The sequence below is a fragment of the Aquila chrysaetos genome, chromosome 17 (genome assembly GCF_900496995.4).
Source record: "Aquila chrysaetos chrysaetos chromosome 17, bAquChr1.4, whole genome shotgun sequence".
NCBI classification, from domain to species: Eukaryota; Metazoa; Chordata; class Aves; order Accipitriformes; family Accipitridae; genus Aquila; species Aquila chrysaetos.
In genome coordinates, this window is record NC_044020.1 from 23,336,910 (window position 1) to 23,361,054 (window position 24,145).

The window sequence follows — 24,145 nt, forward strand, 5'->3', positions numbered from 1 at the left end:
TTTGAAACTAAACCACTCTGTAGAATAGACTCTGTGAAAGTTACTTGGCTGGCCTCTGCTGCCAAGACTGGGACATACTATCCCAAGAGCTACCTACTTCTGTAGAGAAAAGCACCTAACTGACATATAAGCTACTATGCATGGAAAGAGGAAAAGTAAGGTCATCCTGAAAAGTGCATGAAATATAGATAAAACACTGAAAAAAAAAAAAGTCAGAAAAAAGTTACACTCATTATAAAGTATAACGAAATAATATTGTCAAAGAAACACATAGCCTATCTGTATCTATAAAGTGCAGATGTTATAAAAACAGATCAAAATTTTCATGTTTACAGCCTCTAGTAAACTTCCCTATTTCATTGGTTTTATGTTGACTGTCTGTTTCTTTGCAGATCTTACAGGTGAACAAGGTGATGTCCATCTTGTTTTATGTGATATTTCTCACTTATCTTCGTGGCATCCAGTCTACCAACATGGATCAAAGGAGTTTGCCAGAAGATTCAATAAATTCTCTTATTATTAAACTCATTCAGGCAGACATTTTGAAAAACAAGCTTTCTAAGCAGATGGTAGATATTAAGGAAAATTATCAAAACACGGTGCAGAAAGCAGACACTCAGCAAGACATAGATGAAGATGAAAATGTGAAATCAGACTTCCAGCCAGTTATCTCAATGGATACAGACCTCTTAAGGCAGCAGAGACGCTACAACTCTCCCCGAGTCCTCTTGAGTGACAACACGCCGCTGGAACCGCCGCCACTGTACCTCATGGAGGATTATATTGGAAATTCGGTGGTGGTGAACAGAACGTCCCGGCGGAAAAGGTACGCGGAGCACAAGAGCCACCGAGGGGAATATTCCGTTTGTGACAGTGAAAGTTTATGGGTCACGGACAAATCCTCTGCGATCGACATTAGAGGACACCAGGTAACTGTTCTGGGAGAAATTAAAACAGGCAACTCTCCAGTTAAGCAATACTTTTATGAAACGAGGTGTAAAGAAGCCAAGCCTGTAAAAAATGGCTGCCGCGGCATTGACGACAAGCACTGGAACTCCCAATGCAAGACATCCCAAACTTATGTTAGAGCACTGACTTCAGAAAACAATAAACTGGTAGGCTGGAGATGGATAAGAATAGACACCTCCTGCGTGTGCGCATTGTCAAGGAAAATAGGAAGAACATAAATCTGCATCTCTTTGCTATATAAATTATTACTTTAAATTATATGATATGCATGTAGCATATAAATGTTTATATTGTTTTATATATTATAAGTTGACCTTATTTATTAAACTTCAGCAAATCTACAGTATATAAGCTTTCTCTCTCAATAAACAAGAGCAAAGGGTGTGTGCCTCTGCTGTGGGCAACTCCGGGTTTTTTTAGACTATGTTTGTGACACTGCTTGTTGGCAGCATACCGTAACCTTACTGTAAAATCTGTGTAAAATCAGTATTTTTCATTCAGTATTGTCAAGCCAGTGACTGTCATTTAGTAAACTTGTTAAAAATCAGAGTAATGTCAAGAGTTGTGTACATATTTATATTCCTCACTCTATACATTCACATTTAATTGGATGCAGTGTTGACTCCTCATTGCCAAAACAAAAATGGACCAAAATACATGTTGTAGGCTGCAGATGATGTCAGCATTACCAGCGTCAAGTAGCCATAAAATACAGTTTCTGTGTATTATGCCAGTTTTGCCAATGAAATGACCATTTTCCCTCTGTTAGCGTTTCACAGTGACTGCTAATAATCCAGCAACTTTCATTTGTTTTTGAAGCACATTTGGTTTGCAACTGTTTCTAATGGTGCCAGTTTGTCATAGAAAAAAATACGAAAAAAATCTAAAATATTTGTAGCAGAAAGCTACTGAAGCCAGGAACTAATCTAAATGGATCATTACTATAATACATAAAAGGTGATTTCTTCAGAATTTACTCTTTATTGTGATCAGCCTCTTCCTCCTCACACAACTCAATTATCTTCTGCTTGCATTGTTGGATTATTCCTCTCTGTCTGAGCTGTTAAATTAGAAACAAAGCTGGTGGTGTCTTAACCTTAAAAGAGCCCTTGGCTTGCAAGTTGTAGTAAAGATACAATATCCTGGCATGGATATCAAAGCCACACACCCATATGAAGCTGTTCTCCTCAGCAACCCGTTCCTCATTTTTCACAGAGGGAGAAACGTGTAGAACTGCTCGACAAACCTGGTACCTTTCATAGGGACGTGAAATAATAGATCTTTCTGAGCAGTATGGTGACTAAAATCCAGGTAGTCTGTAGTTATAATGAAGTTCTTCAATTATACAGGTGAGTTGTTACTTAGGACAGACAAATGTACTAGCACATATATACCTCAAACTCTTCTTTGTATTGTCATGTAGCTCCACTGGGGACAGTAATAATTACACTACTCGAAGAGATGTCTATTATACATTAGCTGTATAATGCCCTGGATGTGATCCCACTCCCGTAAAAGTAAATGAGAGTCTTGTCATGGCTATCAACGGAATTAAGATTGGACTGCGTACGTTATCTGTGTCTAGCTAGATCTTAACACACAGGCAGGGCTGAAAAATGCCAGCCATTCAAAAAGCATTATAGCTGTAGTGGTCTTAGGTTTTTACACTACGGCTTTCACTGTTGTAGCGTGTCCAGCATCACAAATGAAAATGAGATCAGAGCACTCAAACCCGAGGGTGCAGGATGCCTTTGTTCATACAGCTTTCACTACTGGAGAAGCAACTTCAAATCTGCAACGGGTCCTCAAAAGCAGCAAATTGTGTGGTCTCCCCTAAGCCCTCACAGAGAGCGTTACACACAATAAAACCACCGGAGAACCGGACAGGTCGCTCATGAGGCCAAGCACTGGAACAACAGTGCCTCTGAAAGCCAGGTTGGAGCGTGTAGGTATAATTCTACAGGAGAGGCCACAAACAAAAGTTTTGAGAACAATCTTAATTTTCAACATGAGGCCAGGGTATTTACCTCACAGGAAATATCATCACCTCGCAGTACTAAATCGTAACTTTGCTTCAAGCAATAATAACTTCAGAGATTCAATACCAAGGCAATCATTAAAAGGAAAGAGAGGATGTAATGTAACAAGGAACTCACTGTCAGATAGATCCGACTAGAATTTTTCCAGTGTTCTCCTTCCTTGGCAAACATTTTTAAAAAATCCTCAACAGAGCTTTTGCTATTTTTACTAGTAGGAAAGTTTAAGTTTCAACTAAATTCTTCTGCTTGGGGGGACAAGCATATTTTTCAGAGTCCTTCCCCTCTGATATATTTTGCAAGTTAAAAGCCTAATTTTACACCCTGAATTCCCAAATAAAGATCATTTTCAGATGCTGTGAGTAATTGAGAGCAGATATTGTCACAGATCATTAACTTCAGAGATCGCCATGCTTCAGTATGCCAGATAGGTCTATCTCTGTATGAGAAGAGGAAGTAAGAAAACTAACTTAGCTTGGTTAAATCCCAGTAATCGGAAACTACCTTGTTCCTCTAGTGTGGATGCCACACTTGTTTACATCACTGTAAATCCAGAGAAATTCTACTGAAGATAGGTGAGAAAATGTAGGTTTATAGTAATGTAAACAACATCAGAGTTGATCCTAATGCCTTTATTTCTGCTCACTGAAAATCAAGGGAAGTTCATTATTTGTAGATTCAAAGAAAACAATTTGTCATTTTCCACTGTAAATCCAGTAACAGAAACTGGTCTGACTCCTAAATTTACCAATGCACCAATTATTTTACAAGCAGTCAGGAAAAATGTATCAGGGTAAATACAACGCCTGTCATCTGAAACACATTAAATGAGAAAGAAGCATGGTGCGTAAGGTTATTAGATCGGCTGCCTCTTTCCCACCCCAGTATAACAATGAACGGAAGTGTTACCCTCTGGATCTGATCCAGTTTCCACTAAAGTCAATGGAAAAATTCTCACCTTCTCCAGTGGAAGCTGGATCAGGCCCCGAGCAAAGAAAAACCTGCAGATCTCAACCAATGAGCGGAGCAATCACACACATCAGTTACGCGTTCTTGTAAATCCTGTATACGCATAAGATGCTGTATAATTTTGTAACAAGTTTGTAAACAACGCCTGTAATAAATTTGTTAAGGCCTAATTCTGTTTTCACTGTAGCCGGGGATGGTTTTATTGTCAACTTCAGTCATGGCACAACGAATTCCAAGTTCCTATCCAACTTTTTTGTATGTGCGTTAAGTAATTAAGCGAAATATTCAGCTTGCAACACTAGTTTAAGTATTCAAAAACTCACTCCCATTAGGCAGCTCAGATGCTCTGTCAATATTGTTTTGCCAATAGATCATTATAAACACACATTTTATTTAGCTTTTCTCCCAAACGACCGAATGCTATTCTGAAATTGCCTGTCTGTGTCAAACTGTATTTTCTCCATTTTTTCCCCAGTTTTTTTACAGTCCATTTAGTAACAGTAAAAAATGCTCCACTGAGGGTTTGGGAAACCATCTGCATTTATTTTATCACCTTTGAACATGTGTTCAGGAATGAAGTCTGTGCAGCGAGTTTACTGCTACCAAGAGATTTGTGCGGCTGCACCAGGAAGAAACTTCGACTGGACTATACGGAGTGTGTGCTCAAAACCACTCTGCTCATACTCTGTTATTTCAATGCTTTAGCAATCAGTCTTTTGCTCGGCTATACATTGTGTTTCTGCAGACAATACCAAACAGGAAACAAGTCTGATTGGGAGTTCCAAAATTAAAAATTTAATGATAATGACCTGCTATTTCTGACCTTTCAGCAAACGCATTTGTGCAGCAAAGTAAAGCGCATAACCATTCATTTCATTTAATAGAAACATTGTGGCAAAATCAATGGGATTCTGTGTTCTCCACACTTGGTGCGCGTATGTAATTCATCATGTATGGGGAGGGGGGGGCGACGAAGAAGGAGGAGGAGGAGGAGGAGGAGAGGATAATAAGCACTACAGCTTGTGAGAAGTAAAAGGCTGTGCTCTGGGTTGGAGCATTTTAAAGTGTGGAGGGGTTGTTTTCTGAAATGCTTTGCCTGTATTTTGTTACAGCAGATGGCAGAATGACGAAGCAAGCACAGATGTGGTGTAAAAAAGTCAAGCAATACAAGGATAACAAAAACTTTCCTGGGAAAGTCAGCCATTCGCTACCACTGTAGGTCCGTGCAGTTCTGTGCAGGTTATTGCAGAGCTCAGCAATGACCCTCCCAGTTAAATTATTTAACTAACCTCTGTGGCAAAAAATGTATTTTTTCCTGAAACTTATTTCATTCACAAGCTGGATAGCTTTCTTTTTTCTTTTCTTTTCTTTTCTTTTCTTTTCTTTTCTTTTCTTTTTTTTTTTTTTTTTTTTTTTCTGTAATCACTAGCTGCTTTGGTACCTCTGATGAACAGCAAATGGTAATGCTTTCCATGAAGGTCCCCAAATATAGATATTTCCTTGGTTTTACTGCTGAGCTTTGAAGCCAGCAGCACCTGAAAGCCATACTTTCACTACGGAACCGGCCTTTTGATGTCATGACCTCATGTTTCCGGACATTTTGATCACAGGGTCCTATTCTGGACCCATTAGCCACACAATTAGGTGAGATCATGACCAGGCTGCTCTAAATAATGCCTGAGAAGCAGCTGTATGCACGGCGGCCAAGGACCAAAAAGAAAGTGAGCAGCCCTACACTATCTTTATATCCACCTTCTCAAATCTCCTGCTCCGCTTTCACTCTTGAGCTGCAAGTTGCATGATCAAGGGCTGCATAATCAAGGGTTCATGCTTCATGCATGTCCAAGGGTTGAGATGCCTAGTAGACCTTTGACAGAAGGACAGTTTCTCAGTTCGCATTTTTTGCCTGCCCAGAAGCATGCCTTATGTGAATCTGGATGGACCTTCTGTAAAAGGGTGTTGTGGTTGCAACACGTCTGCTGTCCCCTCTCTAAAACACAGCATGTTGTTACTATTTACATGTGTCACAGGGAGGACAGAGCATCATTGATAGACCAGCTTCATTATTTGTAAAATACATTGAGGCCATTTGACAGAAAACACTGATGTGTCCAGGGGAGGCTGCTAAGGAAGAAGGTAGGATGTTTCTTTTCTCCAAGCAAAAATATTTCCACGGAGGGTGGGAGAAAAGGAAAGTAGGTGCTGAAAAAACAGGGAGTCATAGCTGTTGGGTGGCAAACATCTTACAGAGATTTAGGAAAGCAAGGGAGAGAGATTGTTTAACAATAACCTCAGATGAAAGGCTCCTTCCTGCTATGAAAAGGGTTAAAGAAATACCATTAGATCATCTGAAACATGAATTCAAAAGGAAAATGAACCTCTATTAATTGGGGTCAACCCCACTGTGTTGATTAGGAATTAACTATGCTCACTGAGCACAGATGATGAAGTCTTGCTCTCGGTTAGCCCTGTGCAGCCCCTGTTGTCAGCACTTAGGACTGTGAAGCTGTTAAGTGAGGGCAGAATTTGGCTCAGAAGGTATTAAATCCAAATTGAATGCATAAGGGGGAGCCTAAGTTGAAAGCATTATCCACCTCACAAAACAAGCCAAGGTTTTAACATTAGTGTCATAAAAATTGTTCATTACTTTGTCTAGTTCCAGGGATTTAAGTTTTAAAATAAGTTTTGAACTGTCTGATATGACCAGTACACATATATTTAGCAGCAATTTAGAAAAGGAAAAAAAGCTGTAAATGAAAGTATGCAGTAAAATATTGTGTCTAGCACTGTAAATAACTTCTGTTGATTCTTATTTATGTTCTCAGTGTCTGAGAAAGGAATTTTAATACAAATCTTGGTTTTGTTTTACACATGGTATTTTGTATAATAAGCACCTCAACTTAACTGCTTGTAGATGTTTGCGGTGTGCAATCTTTGTGGATAATGGAGCAGAAATATGGCTCTGAAGTTGCTGGGCAATGTAAAAATTTTAAGTCCCATGTTTGTACAGTAGATAGTTAAACCAAACATGTGAAAGAGGCAGAATCTGCTTCTCAGGCTCAAAGATTAAATATGTTTTAAAATATTGAATGGCAGCTTTTGTCACGTTATTACAAATACCTTGAGTCAGATTCATATGTGACGCAGCCACTGCTCATATGAAGTATAATTTTTTTAATCTTTGTTATTGCACAAATCTACTAAATGTGATTCCCATTAAGTTCAGAAGATAGAAACTTGCTCATTTCTACACTGCTGACAGAGCATACACCATAACCCCAATATATGAGCCAAATCACAGGTCAGAACATGATCCCTGAACTTATGTCCTGAGGAAAAATCTTCCAGGAAGGAAATTTTTCCATTCTGCAGAGAGAGCTCAGCTGCCACAGTCACGGTGCCTGTGCCATGATATCACAAGGACCTGTTTGAAGTCTCGAGGAGGTAGAAACTGGCTGACTGGAGAGCTGAAGGGTAGAAGAAGTGGCATGGGTGGGGCAATAACTATTACATTGGTTCCTTGAAAATAGGAGCCCTCAAACACATAAAATAGCCTGTACAGCCATCATGATTCTCCTGATCTCAGGATCTGACTCAGAGGCACATATCCCCTAGGTCAATAATCTTGGCCGTCTCAGATTCCTGAGACTTGGCGTCAGGACATGGTACTTGTCCTAGGCAGGGGTAAAGGTGAAAAAAACCCTTCTCCCACCACAATCAGATAACAGCAATTATGCAAAAGGGAATTCTCATGGGAACAGTTTTGTCTCAAACTCCCATGACTTTTTGGTGTTGTTTTTTTCCCACAGAAATGGAAGATACAGGTTCCTGAGAAAGGCCTGCTGCATGTAGTTTTCTCAGAGGGATATAAGGATGCTGGAGAATGGAAGTTAGAAAGAGGAAAATTCTCCTTTAGTGGAGTCAATTCAGAGATCTATTTTCCCTTCAGGTTCCCTCTCACCTTGTTGGTGGTTTGCTACAAAAATATGTGGTGAAATCTTCTGATGTAGATCCTGCTGCAGAGAGTATTTATATGTGGGTGGAAAAGAGGAGTACCGCAGTACCATGACTGGATTGAGGAGAGGAGCGCAGCAGTCTTTGTGGCTCCTTCCTCTCTTCTTCTGAATGCCATGGAGACTGGGGTGTGCCAGTGGCACAAAAACGGAGAGCAATAACAGTATAGCTGCACAACGCACTTCCCCATTCACAACAGCCAGGCAAAGAGAGCTTGAGGTCAACTCCATCATCTCACAGGCTGATCCTGGGACAGGTCCTTCGTCTCCTCCCGTAGAATCTTTGAGGAGAAGGATCCACACTGTCATTTCATAAATCAAGTTTAAGAATATCAAGGCAATCCTGCAGTGGTTTGAACCTGGTTCACACAAAGTGAAAGAGTAAAGAGGAAGGCAAATGTGTGTATGGGGGGGGTGGTTAGCAGTATTTACTCTTGAACAGTTTCACTTGCATCCAGAATGTACAGAAAAAACCAATCTGAATAGTGGAAAGTGTTTCAGTCATCTGTATAGTTTTGGGGGGAACCACCGCACATACAACTAATAAATACTTAACTTTATTCTGATCTCATGCAGGTTTAATGTCTGACTTCAGTAGGATTAGTCCCAGTTTTTACTGAAACAATAAAGCTTGGAATTATGCCTGTGACATTTTAAAGCAGGTGGTGAGCTCTGTACTTGATCAGCCTCTCAATGTCTGTATACCATGTAGCTGCTGCCTGCGTCTACGTGATGAATAGCAATCGAATTATTTAATGTGATAGATTACAGGGGGCCTAGACTTCTATGCTGTAGCAGCTTTAAACTACATCTGCCTTGCATGGAGGGATATTGTTGTCAGATCTCAGACTGATTCAGTGCAGCTCACCAGGTAAACCCAGGGGCTTTCCATCGCACCAGCTAAATAGTCTCCCCTGAGAACCACCGTGCATAGCATTCAAAATTAACTTTACTTCTTCCTTCAGATGTAACTTCATTGGGCCTTCTTTTGCTTGAAGAAATGATGAGAAAGAAGTAAAAGTTAGATTTTCAGGTACTGGCATTCAGAATTAAATTCTGAAATCCGTAACTATTGTCAACATGAGAAACACTGGAAAATTAAGATAGCGTGTGCACGCTACAAGCTCAGTGAAGACGCTCTTGTTCAGAAATAAAACTGCTTTAGACAACAGCAATCTAGTCTCAGCTAAAACAACGAACCCAGTCCTGCTGGACAGAGGTACCCACCTGAGGGTTTTTTTAATTTACCGGAAACTTCATATTTTGGCTTTTCCAAGCATTTTTCCGTAAGCAAATATTGAGTATAATTAACGTGATAACTTTTACTACATTGGAAACACTCTAGAACTGCAATCTGAAATAGTCTGAAATGATTCATTCTGGGTAAGCATGACATTCTGAATTTTGTAGCCTTTACCAGCCCTCAGTAATGACTCGATTTGCAGACTAGGGCATACAGCTTGACTTTGTGGGCTTGGAAACCCTCTTGGAGATATTTTTCTTCATCTGCTTTTCCATAAAGTCTTCATAAATGCAAAAGATTTTACAATCCCTAAACAAAATCTGAAGTGTCCGCTTCTGTCAGCCCTAAAGTCATTCATTATTCCATGAAGTGTTGACTAAATATTCCATTGCCCCAAGCAATGACCTACTCAGTGGGAACAGTGCAGGCTCCGTAAGTGAAGAACTACAGCTCAGGAGATGTGAATGCAGCAAATAACATGAAAGTTGATACCAGGAAATTCACTGGAAAGCCAAAACTGGAATCTAACAAGGACAACAATAGGAGAGAGAAGCAGAAGCTGAGGAAAAAAAAAAAAAACAAAAAACAACGAAAGTTTGTATTCTAAAGAAAAAAAGATCAGCTGGCCTTTGATAATAGCAATAATTCTTCTTTTTTTTTTTTTTCTCATAGGGTTCATCCCTCTCTGATTACTGCCTTGTAAAATCCATTCCTTTCCCATGAAAGCTGAAATTCTGCTGTCAGGAAGATTTTTGTGCTTAAAACATGTAGTGGGTCTCTGCTAATAATCTCTATGGGAGTGGTTTATAGATTCATTCTTCAAAAAAATACACAGTCAGGATTTGCTGAGAGCCAGTTCCATAGCTCAGGCTGCATTTAAGTGGATTTAGTTCACTCTGCCTGCTTGCATAGGTCTTGATCTAAAATAGCCCTTAAGCATATGCCCAATTTTAAGAGAAGAACAGCTGTCTTGAAGTTGGTAAGATTAACCCTGTGCTTAAAGCTAAGCGCATCGTCAAATTTTTTTACGGACCAGGGTAATAATAAGGTTCCTTAGTGATTTTATTACTGGAAATAATAGCGATTCACTAAAAACCCAAATGGAACAAGTATATGAGCAAGCCTAGTAGTTCCCATCCCATAAATTTCGCTTAAAATTCCTAGGGAAAAAAAAGCACAACAGGTAATCTGTAAACATTTAAGACCTGATCCAAGGTCCATGGAAGTTTGTAAAAAGCTCCCAAAATTTCCAGTGGGTCCTGAATTATGTGCTTAATGATTGAACCATGATCAATAAACTGCCATGGATTTAGAGGATAAAGAAAAGAACACACCAAATAAAACTGATGATTTGTTTTTTTAAATCAAAGAACAAAATTAGCAGATAAAGTAATATCTAGAGTGCAGTAAAGCATTTGGCAGTACTTCAAAAATTCTTACTTGAAAAAGTCATTCAGATAGACTTGGATATAAATGCAGTCACCTGGACGGGGAGCTGGGGAAAGGAATATGAATTGCATGCAAAGATAACTGGAAATGTGCTGAACCAGGGGAAGAAGTCATTCGGTGGGTAACTGCAGAGACAGCTTTAGACCTGGGGTGAAATTATCACTGTCCATGTCACCAACAAAGATGTTAAAGAGCACCAGTCCCACCACTGACCCCTGAGGAACGTCACTCGTCACTGGTGCCCGAGTGGAGAGCAGTGATGAGCAGTGTTCCTCAGGGGTCGGTATTGGGACCAGTGCTGTATAACATCTTTGTCGGTGACATGGACAGTGGGATCGAGTGCACCCTCAGCAAGTTTGCCGTTGACACCGAGCCGTGTAGCGTGGTCGACGCGCTGGAGGGAAGGGATGCCATCCAGAGGGACCTTGACAGGCTTGAGAGGTGGGCCTGTGTGAACCTCATGAGGTTCAACAAGGCCAAGTGCAAGGTCCTGCACATGGGTTGGGGCAATCCCAAGCAAAAATACAGCCTGGGCGATGAGTGGATTGAGAGCAGCCCTGAGGAGAAGGACTTGGGGGTATTAGTGGATGAAAAACTGAATATGAGCCAGCAACATATGCTTCCAGCCCAGAAAGCCAATTGCATTCTGGGCTGCATCAAAAGAAGTGTGGCCAGCAGGTCAAGGGAGGGGATTCTCCCCCTCCCCTCTACTCTGCTTTCATGAGACCCCCACCTGGAGTACTGTGTTCAGCTCCAAGGCCCCCAACATAAGACATGGACCTGTTGGAGGGGGTCCAGAGGAGGGCCACAAAGATGATCAGAGGGCTGGAGCACCTCTCCTATGAAGACAGGCTGAGACAGTTGGGGTTGTTCAGCCTGGAGAAGAGAAAGCTCTGGGGAGACCTTGTAGTGGCTTTCCAGTACTTAAAGGGGGCCTGCAGAAAAGATGGGGCAGGACACTTAACAGGGAGTGTAGTGATAGGATGAGGGGTAATGGTTTTAAACTTAAAGAGGTTAGATTTCGATTAGATATTAGGAAAAAAATTCTTTATTGTGAGGGTGGTGAGACACTGGAACAGGTTGCCCCAAGAGGTTGTGGCTGCCCCATCCCTGGAAGTGTTCAAGGCCAGGCTGGACGGGGCTTTGAGCAACCTGGTCTAGTGGAAGGGGTCCCTGCCCATGGCAGGGGGGTTGGAACTAGATGATCTTTGAGGTCCCTTCCAACTCAACCCAGTCTATGATTCTATGATCTATCAAGACCACCTTAGTGACTTAGGTGCCCACATCACATGTTTGGAGGCAAACTGCATACTTCCCTTCAAATGAGGGGTTTGACAGCAGCACTTTCTAAAAGGTGCTGAGGAAACAGAAAAGAAAATGTTTTGCATAATAATTTGAGATTCCTTTCTCCTTGCCTAGTGACTCTTATTCATATAGCTACTTAGAAGGCTGCTACAACTGCAGATGAATATTCTAGTCACATGCCCAAAGAAAATTCCTTGACATTTCTCTGAATTTATCACTCCTACCTTTAGTATACCCTATCCACGATTTAAGCTAGTTGCTACAATGAGTTCCTAAGCCCATCCGAGTCCCTGGTAGATGGCTCCAGCAATTTATGGAAGATTTAAAGCAAACACATGGAAAGCTGAAGGATTCCTCCAGCATAAGACTGCTTATCTGGAATTTGGACTAAAATGGTCCTTGCCATAGAAGTAACATTTCTTCTCCCTACATAGTAAGAGACCTAGGAGTAGGGTCACCCCAAGCAAGGAGGAGCACTTTTGCCTTCTCATACTGTTTTGCTGAATGTACATTGTATACAAAAGAGAAGAAACTAAGCATTATCTACTTACAAATGGAGTGTCTTATATGCAAAACAAGTCCTACTTTTTTGCTTTTCTACTTCTGTTGGTAGCTGGGCTCAGTAGTGCCTTAAACTCAGAGTCCAAAAAAGGTATTGCTTCCTCTATTAGAAGTGATAGTTGTTAAATTTGGGTGGCAGAAAGTGGGACACAGACCTGCAGTTTTGCCACCCCAGTTCACATTCATGAACACTTTGCATCAAGGTGCCTGACTAGGTGCTGTGGGACCAAGGCACACACATCCCTCCTTCTAGAGGGAAGAGGGTCAGGCCTAAAGTGGCCTGACAAAGTAAGATACCAGTTATGCAACATGATCGTCCCCACACCCTCTCCCAGTTTCACACATATGAGAGAAGTTTTAGGAAAATGATAAAGTAAATGTAGAGGTCCTTAAATCTAGATCCACTGCTACCATCAACAGGGGAACCCTGGCAAACATGACCTAGAAACAAGCAGTGTTATGCCACAGTTTGCATTAAAAATAGCTGATGTCTTGATGGCAGCAAGTGTCATGTAGGTGATCAGTGCAGACTTACTTCTCTGCCCAGTTCTTGCTTAGCCACAGTTCTTGATGGCTGCTGGCAGAGGAATGTATGACATGCTCTTTAGGAGCAGAAGGGCAAGTACTTGTTAATGGGGCACTTTGGAGATATCTTCCCCACCCAGTGCAAAATACTCCAGCACAGACGCTACTTCATTGGCAGCAGATGGAGGAAACAGGCAAGGAGACTTTTCAAACATTGAACACAGAATTTTGTTAGGACCATTATGAGAGATCCTGGGAGATTCATGGTTCTTATCAGCAGAGGAGATTAGACACTGGGAGAAATGGATGAACATTCACCCTCTTCTATCTCATGTGATCTGACTAGTACGCCAGATGCCTAAACTTCATGTGGGATAATTAAAGTACTTGGGCTATTTCTTTTCTGCATCTTCCTGCATGGCTCCTTCCTGCACTTTTGACTTAAGTGGTGTTTAATGTCATCCTCGCTGTCAGGATGGGTGAGCACCCTTCACTGTGGAGATCCAGAGGTGTTAAAAGAAAAGGACTAATAGCTGTCACTGAGGCTGACAAACTGCTGTTAAGATAGCGCTAACGCTTGCTTTCACATCTCTCTTCCCTCCGCAGTAAATTTCTGGTTCTGGATGGCAGTGTCTGTGTTTCCTGGCTGCCTTGGAGGGGCTGGGCAACCGTCACAACTAATACACGGAAGTCTATGACGTTATATGCTGTGTAGTTAAAGAAAAAATTATCACCTTGGAACCAAGAAACAACTGATTCTCTAAAAAAAGCCAACCAATTCTAAATAAAAGTTGAGCTATAGGGTGCTACTTGGGGTAAACCAGACTGCTGTTCCTTTCCTTCCTAATTAGTTCTCCAAATTAATTTATTAGTCTGTCACCCACATGTGAGGGACTTTAAGGAAAGGTGGCCAAAACCAACCGTGAGATGAATTATTTGGCCAGCTGGAAACAGCTTGTGTGCTGCAGGCTGGACATCCCTGTCTTAGGGAACAATGGATTCGATCAAAGACTTAAAAAGAGGGAGAAAATGAGGATATATTCCTTCTCTGTCAGGTTCACAGCCTCATTTGCAGACCCCTTTGCTTGTCTTCCAACCCAGCGTGCACCGACAGATTAAAAGTAGGAACCACATATGAGGAGAAAGGGGACTGGGCTAATTGAGAGAGATTTTTGGCACTGTCAGAGTCAAGTGCTCAGAAAACATGAGTCTAGCCCATAAAGAAATGAGTTTTCCCTTAAAATAATGAAAGATATAATAGTTCATCACAGGTAAATATACATTTATATACTTGTTGATTCCCTTTTGCCCTTGGTGCTAGACTGACTATGAGATGGCTGTGATTTTTTTTTTTTTTTTTTTTACAGACTTACTCTGCTCCGCAATTCCAGAAGCCTCCCATGGGCTGGAAGACTTGTCCCTAGTATGTTAACCTACAAATCCCAGCTACGTAAAGGAAAGTGGCATGGATTGAGAAGCACAATACCAGCATTTTGACTTAAGATCTTCTGTGAAGAGGGAGTCCCACGTGTTTCCAGCACAAGTGTGAGCTCTGAAAATGAAGTTAAAGCTGTCAACACTGACAGAAAATTAAAGGCTTCATGCAGCAGCACACATAGGAGATAGAAATCCCAGGGCAAACAGCTTCAAAGAGTAAAAAAAGAGGGGGAGAGAGAGGGAGGGTGGGAGAGAGCAAGGGAGGAAGAGACAACTTCTTTGGACATTTGGCAGTGGGGACAAAATGCCAGTCCTCAAATAAAAATGTGCAGTTTACAATAGGGATGATGAATTGGGTACAAGGCAATCAACCATTTCTGAGCTGGGCAGGGGACAGGATAAACTAGCAAGAAGATTGACTAAGGTTAAGGAATAGTTGAGGCCAAGAAGCTGAAGGCCACCCACGCAGATCAAATGGGAAAACGCTAATGGGAAAGACATTTTGCAAGTTAAAAATATAACCGATTCCTTAATCTGGGAACACAGAGCTGTAAAATAACAGCTGTACTGCAAGGCAGAACAAAGTTTTCTTCGGTGTTTGAATGAAAGGTGGTTGAACGGAAAGACACCGTCTGCTTTATCAGAAATAGGCCCTGCCAGGCCCTCAGCCAGGACGGCTTCGTGTGGAGAAAGGCAGGGTCGCATTCCTCCGAGATGGCAACACAGCTCTGCCCCACGGGCCAGCGCAGCAGTCTTCAAAGTAACAATGAAATATTAGACGTTTTAAAAGGATTTCCCACTATATTGATGTTGTTCCCATAACACAAGCCAAGGAGTAGGAAGGCAGCACATCAAAACACATTTGCATGCACTTGGAAACAGGCGTCTCTTCTGTACCAGATAATGCTTTCTGCTGCCTGTAAAGGCAACATTTGGACTGTGAGGCCATGGAAAAATCTTCCTACGGCACCTGCACCAAAGGCAGGATACTGAGAAAGCAGCCTCCGTTGCCGATGGTGTTGGAAGTAATTAATAAAACCCATGGGCATGTTGAACCCCACAGGGATGAACATTTCGGTTCTGCCCCAGCGTTCAGCTTAGGATTGCTGTGACTGTAGTGGCTGACCCAATGTAGAGCATAGACATGAAATATACTGTGATTCAGACTAATTGCATAGCACTCATGCACACTTCAAAACTACAACTGATGCAATGCAGGCAAGTTGTTGTTACGGCTGTTGCAAGGAGTTATTTATTCATCTGTCAGTGGCACCACTGCCTGACAGTGAGCACTGATAATGCTCAAAGCACCACAGAAGAGCCATAGGTCTCAAGATGCAGAAGACTGCAAGCTCAGGAGCCAAAAATACTCTTCGCACTTTCCAATTATCACATTTTGTAACAGCACAGGACACAGTCACGGATACTGTCTGCCTCTCCACGCTCTTCCTTCTGCCAGCTCAGTGTTCCCCACTATTACAGCTCTTAAATTTTTCTTTCAAGCTGCGGTACATGACAAATGCAAAATAGTGACAACTTCTACAGTTTTTGATCTTACAGTCTTATCAGCTCTTCCAAAATCTTCTGCAAAGCTTGAAGGAGCCACAAAGCAGAAAAAGACCATCATCTTGCAGCATAATGACTGACTGCTTTATGACGTAGTAGCTACTACTTACATACTCCCCTGGGATAAGGTGTTGGCATGCTGGAAAAGAAGGGTAGCTGGCTGAGCTTACTTATGAATTTCCTGCAGACTAACCGCATTCATACAAGAAGACCATATAGATATCTTGCTTCATCAAACATTAATTTGTAGACAAGCCTGTCAGTTCTTTCTATTAAAACTTCTGATTTGTGGTGGAAATCAGGCTTCCAAATTTAGCTCCTTATCTTTGCAAATACTATTCTTTATTATTCCAAAATTATTATTCCAATATCCTTATTATTCCAGTATCCTTATTATCCCAGTGTTATCCCATATTACTCTTCAGGAACTAGTTCTAAAGCATTCAGTGGCATCCAGATTTTTAGCTGACATAATGTGATATATATTAAGGGTGGAAACATTTGCTGATACTATTGGGCGCATCAGTGCATGATGGAGATCTGAGAAGGGCATCCATTGACATCTATTTGAGACGTAGCATATCTTTTAGCTACCATGCCTTATCACCTTCAGCTGCTACCTCTGCCTTTTATTTTCAAATCCAAGAATACTGCAAAATGAAATTTACTTATGCAATAAACAGGGCACCTGTCTTGCACCTGTTTTAAGTATTTACCAATGACAGTGAAGCATTGAGCTGCCTGAGCTAGAGAGAAAAACAAAAATATTACTTAAAATTGCAAGGGAAAGAGCCTACGGAAGACTGCTTAATCAATGTAATCTGGCAAAGTGCTGCATACTGGAACAGACCCTGCTCTTCAGTACTGGCTAAAGAATAGAGACAATTTTTCAAGGCTATGGACATTTTTTTAATACTAGCAGATGATGTGTTACAGCATTTTCACCATGATCAAACACAAAAGAAAAGTCAGACTTACCGCTGGATGAACCTTTTTCAATCACATGTGTGAGATGCAGGGATGATAAGGAGAGGGCTGTGGAAAAGCATAACAGGTACTAACCAGTTAGGAGGCAGAACAGGCACCCAGCAGTCAGCAGTTGCAAAATGGCTACAGTAAGACTGGAGCAGTTCGGCTCTGTAAAACTTAAAGGGCCAGATTTATACAAGCACACTGGGGGAAAAAGCCTGTGTAAGAGCATAATTCTCCACTGGGAGAAGGCAGGCCCCAGTCCCGGAAATATTTAAGCATCTCCTTAACTCTAAGCATATGAGTACTCCTATTGACTTCAGTCTGTGTATTCCTGTACAAACAATTAAGCATCTGTATAAAAGTCTGCAGGACTGTGTTTACTGACATACAAGAAGTTACCCAGGAAGGCGATGCTCTAGTATAGCGCTTGTTACGGCTTTATCACAGAAGGAGTGGTGTATGGTCACGGTTACTTCCCCCTCTGGTGAGTCACTCTGATCACCGAATAGTGTTAAGACACATTCTAGGAGTCCAGAAAGAGAAAAAAAAAGTGCCCTAAAAAATAAAAAATTGTTGCAACAAACATTGCTCATGTATTCACTCTAATATTTTGGTTTTATTCAGTTTAATACCCATAACAGGCCGCTGTCTAACTGAAACAATTCAAAAGCACTTTTTTTTTACTGGTCAAAGTAAGTGAAAGTAACCTCAGTTACTGATTTACAACTCCTCTCTTCTCTATAACTGAGTTACAGAGATGCAGTCAATAGAGTGTCAGTATATTTTAAGCGAGAGCAGAAACACCCCAACGATAGGGCACAGGTGTCTTTGTAGGCTTACTATTGGCAAAATGATATTATGCATACCCGTGCTCGGCTTCAATTTTCTGCTGTTTATGAAAGAAATTATAACATTTTCCTCACCTGCAGCATTCAGTGACTTTCATGATTGATGAGCATTTCAAGTGTTGGCACTTACTCTTACAATGCCCTAGATGGGAAGGAGACTTTAAAAGCAGAAGACACCAAAGTGGTATCGGAGGATTTCAAAGGAGGGCTCCCTCTTATCCTTGCTGCCCCAGATCATCACAGCGTGGCTGCATAGGACAGTTGGAGCCTATACAGTGTGCCCAGCCCTTTGCAAAGACACCCTGAACAATATATCTGAGGTTTCCTTTCAGGCATGCCGGGTGGCATCATGACTTCGGGACAGTCAGTAGGGTATTTCTGCAGTTATGTGATATGAACAGGCAACAAATTTTAACTCAGGTGTGCTCTGATGTGACTGTTCTATATGGCCACAGGGATGCAGCTATTAGGTTGCTGATAGGATTTATTTGCTTATACTGAATAATATAAGTAGTTAAATGTTGACAGAATTGAAACCCTAGGTTTTTGCACCTTTTTTCCCTATGAGTAGAAGCTAATCTTAGTAGTTTTCCAATGCCATCATTTTCCTTCTGTCACTGAGTTTACTCTGTACTCTGCTCAGGTTTCCACAAATATGAAATCAACATTAGAGTCTATTGGAGATATTTTACTTCGTAAAACTTCATTAAATTCGTATCACCAAATAAAACCATGTATATGCAATAACTGACTTGCACAGAACCCATAAACCACTCATCTTTGATTGCCTCCAGACATAAGAGGCTATGACCTTCTCAAACATCTTGCCACCAGAGGAATTGCTTTGCAAGTTTCATTTGCTACAGTATGTTTCAGGAAACGTAGTGAGGTTTTCCCCACTGATTGAAATGTCCTGAAATGTTGTGAGACTCATTCTGCTCTTATTTACACCACTAATTTTTATTATTTCACAGTCATCTCAATGAGGGTGATACCAGACTCCAGTTCCCTGTGCCTAGTCCCAGTAGTTCCCACTTCACATTTTGTGTAGCTGTGTGGGTTGTAGCTTTTTTACAGTGTGTCATTAGCATGATTGATTACATGTTATTAACATGTCATGAAAACTTGCCAGATGTAACTTAAAATTGGATTCTTAATGAATATCTGGGCCTGAATCTGCTTTTTCTTATACTTTGTTCACTCTGGAGCAGCAACTCTGAAGGCAATGTGAATTGGAGTGAGATTAGAAGGGATCCGTGGGCTGAATTGTACACCCAAGAGCAACTCTGAAGATATCGGGGTGGGGTGACAGACATTGAACACATGGCAATTGGATCCTGAATTTTGCTTTTAATATTACACAATGCAAACATTACTAATAGGGTAAGACTTCATGCATTCTGTAATCTATTAATTGGGTTAGGTTTTTCATCTCAAGATTTTTTAATAATAGAAATTCAAAGGAAATCACTTGAGGGGACTTCTTTATACCCTGCTATTAAAACAAAGGTTCCTTGTAAGGCATTAGCACAGGTGGGAAGAATTTACCATACAGGGATAAGAAAATTAGACAGGAAATTTTCCAATGTTTATTTTAAATATCTCTGGGTGAGGTAGCAGATAAACAGGGCTAAGGAACTTAAGAGAGTTTGAAACCTTTTGCTTTCTGAGCCAGACTGCCCTTTCCAGAGACATACTCCTAAAAAATTAGGTACCAAAAGATTTATTAGCTGGAGAAGGAAAAAGTTTTAAAATATTTTTCTTCATTGCTTTAACATAAAGCATCTCAGAGTGTGTCTCCCTAGACATGAGGGCAGAATAAGATTATTCCATGATACAACTATGCTTTGATACAACAAGTCACTTTATAGGTTGCTATAAAGTTTGGTTTAATTGTTTAAAGGCTGGATGTGTACTCCCTTGAATATATGTAGACATAAGAATTTGGTTAAGTAAGCATATACTTTTTTTACTGGACTGGAGCTTAGAAATTCATCTTTTGCTGTATCAAATGCTATCATATCCCACAATAGATGTTTACACCACACATATACACTGATGCCTGGCATGCAACTTCCTGCAGCCAGGGATGTGTCAGGAGATGCTCTACATAAAATGGAAGTGCTATTTAGCGCACAATTGTCTGGAGGTTGTTTTAGATTATGTGAAGTTGCCTCTTCGCTGTTATTATTTCCAAAGGTAAAAAAGATTTCTGTAAAGACTGTTGGCTGGAAAGCAATGTGATAAGGAAGAAGATAAACTGGTTGGCAGCAGAAACCCATTATATTTGCAAAAGGAAAAGTGAGGAAGCAAAAGAAGCAGCCCTGATGGAGGAAAAAAAAAGAGAGACTATAGAAGAGATTTCCTGTCTAGTGAAGACAATAGGCACTTGCTTGAGAAAGCAGAGCGGAGCAGACAACAGCAGGAGAAATGTTTCCAGTGGTTCTCACAGAATTGGAACACAGAGTTTTCTTTGGCAAATGAATTAGCTGCAAGAGCCAAATGTCTTCAGAAACAGCTTATCCTCTGGTAGCTGCCTTTTGCTTAAACTCTCTAAAAAAGCATCTGTAAAGCACTGTGAAGCATAAAGCCATTCCAAATGCAATCAGTTAGATAAGGCAGCATCCATTCCAACTTAGCCACTTGTTCTAAGAAACTTAGTAAGTCAAAGCTCTGTGGAGAAGAAACTTCAGGCTGCCTGCTGCACGGCAGGACGTCATGGATTAGGTTCTTACATACAGGCCAAGTGGTTTAGCAAGAATTCAGCCAAGATACAAAGACCAAAGGGAAAAGCCTGCTCTTAGACCTGCAGGGCTAATCTCAGACCCCCACACCTATGAAATCAGAGCGCAGGTCTACTGCTGTCCATTTTTGCTCCTGTCTGCGTTCCTGGGAGAAAGCACCGAGCGGAGAAACAGTGGTTGCTTGCAAGGAGTTTACCCGCTTCTTTCTGTATCTGATGTTTGATGGGAGGAGGGAAGAGGCTGAGGGACAAGAAACATTAGTCTCTAGCATTCCACAAGAAAGAGCTTTTCTTCAAGGGCATACATCAAAGTTCCCAGATAGTCGCATTTTAAATCCATTCCTTACAGGGCAATGATCTGATAGAAGAGAAAAGTCTCTGGGGACACACTGGCTCATGAGAGGAAATTAATGACTGGCATGCAGCTTATACACTGCTGGTTATGTCCTTGTTTGTCAGCTACCAGCAATACAGGCAATTAGGAAAATTCAAGAGCAGCCGAAGCTGGATACTGGTTGTCAGCTTGGCACTAGCCTACTTGCTGTCAGGTCTTAGTTGACAAAAAGTCCCAGTTTTAGAGTAACTCAAACTTTTTATCTCTTCTATGTTTTGTATAAATGATGAAAGGCACCTGAAACAAACAATCAAAAGAAAAAAATTGCTAGAATGTCTTTATTATTACCTAAATGGACGTGGGGTCAGGGTCATGTATTCTATTTAATTCAGTACTGAAGTATAATTTCAAGAACATAAATGGAAAAAAAGAAGTCATCTGAACCAAGAAGCACAGGCCCCACTTGTATGAAGACTTACACATGTGCTTAGCTTCACACGGTGCAAAAGCAGTATATGGCGACACTGTTTGCAGGTTTAAAATGATGTCTGGAGATTTTGTAGGATTAGACCCCTCATTTGCTACTTGAAATGGAACTTCTGTAAAAGTGCTTCGTACGTTAATGCATAAAAATGAAATACATTTTTAAAATTGTGAGGAATCCTCCAGTCCCCTAATGAGTAGAAGAAGTCTTTTCATAGCAGATGGGCAATAAATAATAATTTCCTTATTTTCACATGTATTATACCTTTCCCTGAAATGGAGAAGTGTGAAATTAAGTCTCCTTTTTAAGTTAATATTTTACATCTGTTTTATTTTCCCTCTTTTGTCTTAGCATTGTCCATCTCTATGATAAGAAAATTTTTTAAATATGAGACACAATGATTTATGCTCTCTTTAAAGATGGAAATCCATGGAAGCTTGTTATTTATTGTAAAGGGGCTAGGAATTCACCTGGAATTTATTTATTTATTTATTTTAATTTAGGCACACCTAGCATTTCATGGGAAAAAGACAGTGGTATCCCTGTCAGACAGGGCAGGGAGCTAGCTCCAGATGCCAGGACTGACACCTCACCACACCTCAGAAGATCACATTTCTGTCTTCTCAGCATGTGCACAGTTATCAGAACAGAAGATGCATTCCCACTTTGTGTGTTCTAACTTTCACCACTTCAGTTTGATTCCTTTTCCCCTTTCCCCAGGGGACTTATAAAACAACCGTGACAATAATCATACATAACTATTGTTTTTGGATACCTCTGTTTCCAAGTCATGACACTATTTTGGTAGATATTACACTGTAATTGGAATGACTCCCCTGTAACATCGTTGTGATCAGATTTATTTATTCAGCACAGAGAGTGAGTGTTCAGCTCCTTCTTACCACGCACAGAACTGCCAAAACCATTCCAAAAATAACAGAAGTCATAAGCACCTATATATGTTTCACTCTTAAGGTGAAGATACTCTGTAAAGGCTTTCAGTCAGTGTTCTGCTTAATATCCTGTATGTTCTGCCTTTTGGAAGTCAAAACAAATATTTAGGCCTGAAAAGAAACAACCGAGTATGCTCCTCTTGGATCACTGGGCCAGTTCCAGCTAAGGTGGAAGTCAGTGGAAAGACTCTCCTTGGCTTCGGTAAGGTATGGGTCAAGATGCAAGCCAAGAAAGAGTACAAAGGATTGCCGTAACAGTTCCTTTCTTCTGATGGCCAAGCTTCAGAGATGATAAGAGGAGTTCTGCAGGGCTTTTGGCTTTCCTACTCAATTAAAGAGTCTATATTTGACAATGGAAAATAGCCCTATTTAGAGCATTTTGTAAACAATGTTAGTTATAGGCAATTAATTTTTTCCATTGCCTATATATAGTTATCTGAAGCACTTTTATGTTCAGATCAAGGGTCAAAAAGTTATTTAATCTGACTTAGGTTTAACGCCACAGTGAACTGCCTTAACTCACCATTGAGAAACAGTTGTACTCCATGAGCACTTTTAATGTGCATGTCCCTACAGTATTGTTAAGAGCACATCTAACTTACCAAGATCAGGTTATCTATCAGTAGTCAGCAAACCTAAACGTGTAGCCCCAGGCACAGTCAGAGACCACCTTGGAAATACATGTAATTCCACATCCCAAATGAGCCGCATACAGCTTCATGGAGTGTTGATTCTCAGATAAGGCATCACAGTAACACCCAGACAGGCTGTAAGGATATAGGGCATCTGTGGGGCCACAGGGTTCATCTCAGAGCACGCAATGCTCCTCGCTGCTCCTCGGACCTTGCTTGTACATACACAGCCAGTGAGAACGTTGATACGTCTTGCAAGATGAGATATACCGTGATCTCTGTAAAGATGCCAGATTTAGTGTTTTTAATGAAAAATGTTACTCCTAAAGCAGATTGCAAAGGCGTTTTCTGTATTCCATTGTCATGACTACTGGGTGGTTAATCAAAAGTATTTGAATCATTGCTGTTTTCTCTTTAGCCACACCAAACAGGAGCTGGTATTTTCATTGTCTAAATGATAAGTCAGTCAATGTTTATTAGTAGTACCTTAGGCCTCAGAATCCGAACTAAAAACCAGGGTACAAGGCACTACACAACCTTAAAAGCCTGATTAAATGGAAAAGACTTGAGGTGGCAGGTAAATAACAAAACGTTTCCACACCATTATACTGAACCATGAAACTCATTTTTGTAGGATATCGCTGAGGCAAAAACAATAGATGTATTCACATAAGAAAACTATTCATGGAGGCTGGCCCTACTGACAAACATTTAGCACAATTTAGATGCCTGTTCTGGGTCATGATGTCTCCAGAAGCAGGGAAAATGTTTATGATTCTTTTTTATCTCCCAAAGTATCCACTGAGCCACCACTCAGTATGGGCTACTGGTCTAGATGGGATTTTGGGGGGTTCAGAGCAGCCAGACTTACGTTCAGCAGGCTTACAACGTTCAGTGGTAAGTGAAGTGACTTGTTTGAAGACACCAGGAAGCTTAGCAGCAGACCCAGCTACAGAACCACAGCCTCCGAATTTCCACTGGTTTGCTTTTTTAAAAATCTGGTATTATGCAAAGGCCCGTGAGTGCATCCAGGGCTTTGGGAATCTTTTATGGATGAGTAGTTGTTCTCCATTTGGTTACCTTACTGAATTATCCTAGTATTTGTA

General features: G+C 40.9%; 1 protein-coding gene and 1 long non-coding RNA gene across 2 annotated transcripts in view; one reads left to right on the plus strand and one right to left on the minus strand.

The window, feature by feature from the left end:
• The window catches only part of NTF3 (neurotrophin 3), a 54,052-nt gene extending 52,530 nt beyond the window's left edge, over positions 1–1,522 (plus strand). The window contains exon 2 of the mRNA XM_030041444.2: positions 393–1,522. Coding sequence (XP_029897304.1) covers positions 393–1,187 — 795 coding nt within the window. The 3' untranslated portion in view covers positions 1,188–1,522. The remainder of the gene's footprint in view (positions 1–392) is intronic.
• Positions 1–17,132, minus strand: part of LOC115352804 — a 77,749-nt gene extending 60,617 nt beyond the window's left edge. Inside the window, exon 1 of the long non-coding RNA XR_003927264.2 lies at positions 17,052–17,132. This is a non-coding gene — a long non-coding RNA (uncharacterized LOC115352804). The remainder of the gene's footprint in view (positions 1–17,051) is intronic.
• Positions 17,133–24,145: the final 7,013 nt, after the last annotated feature.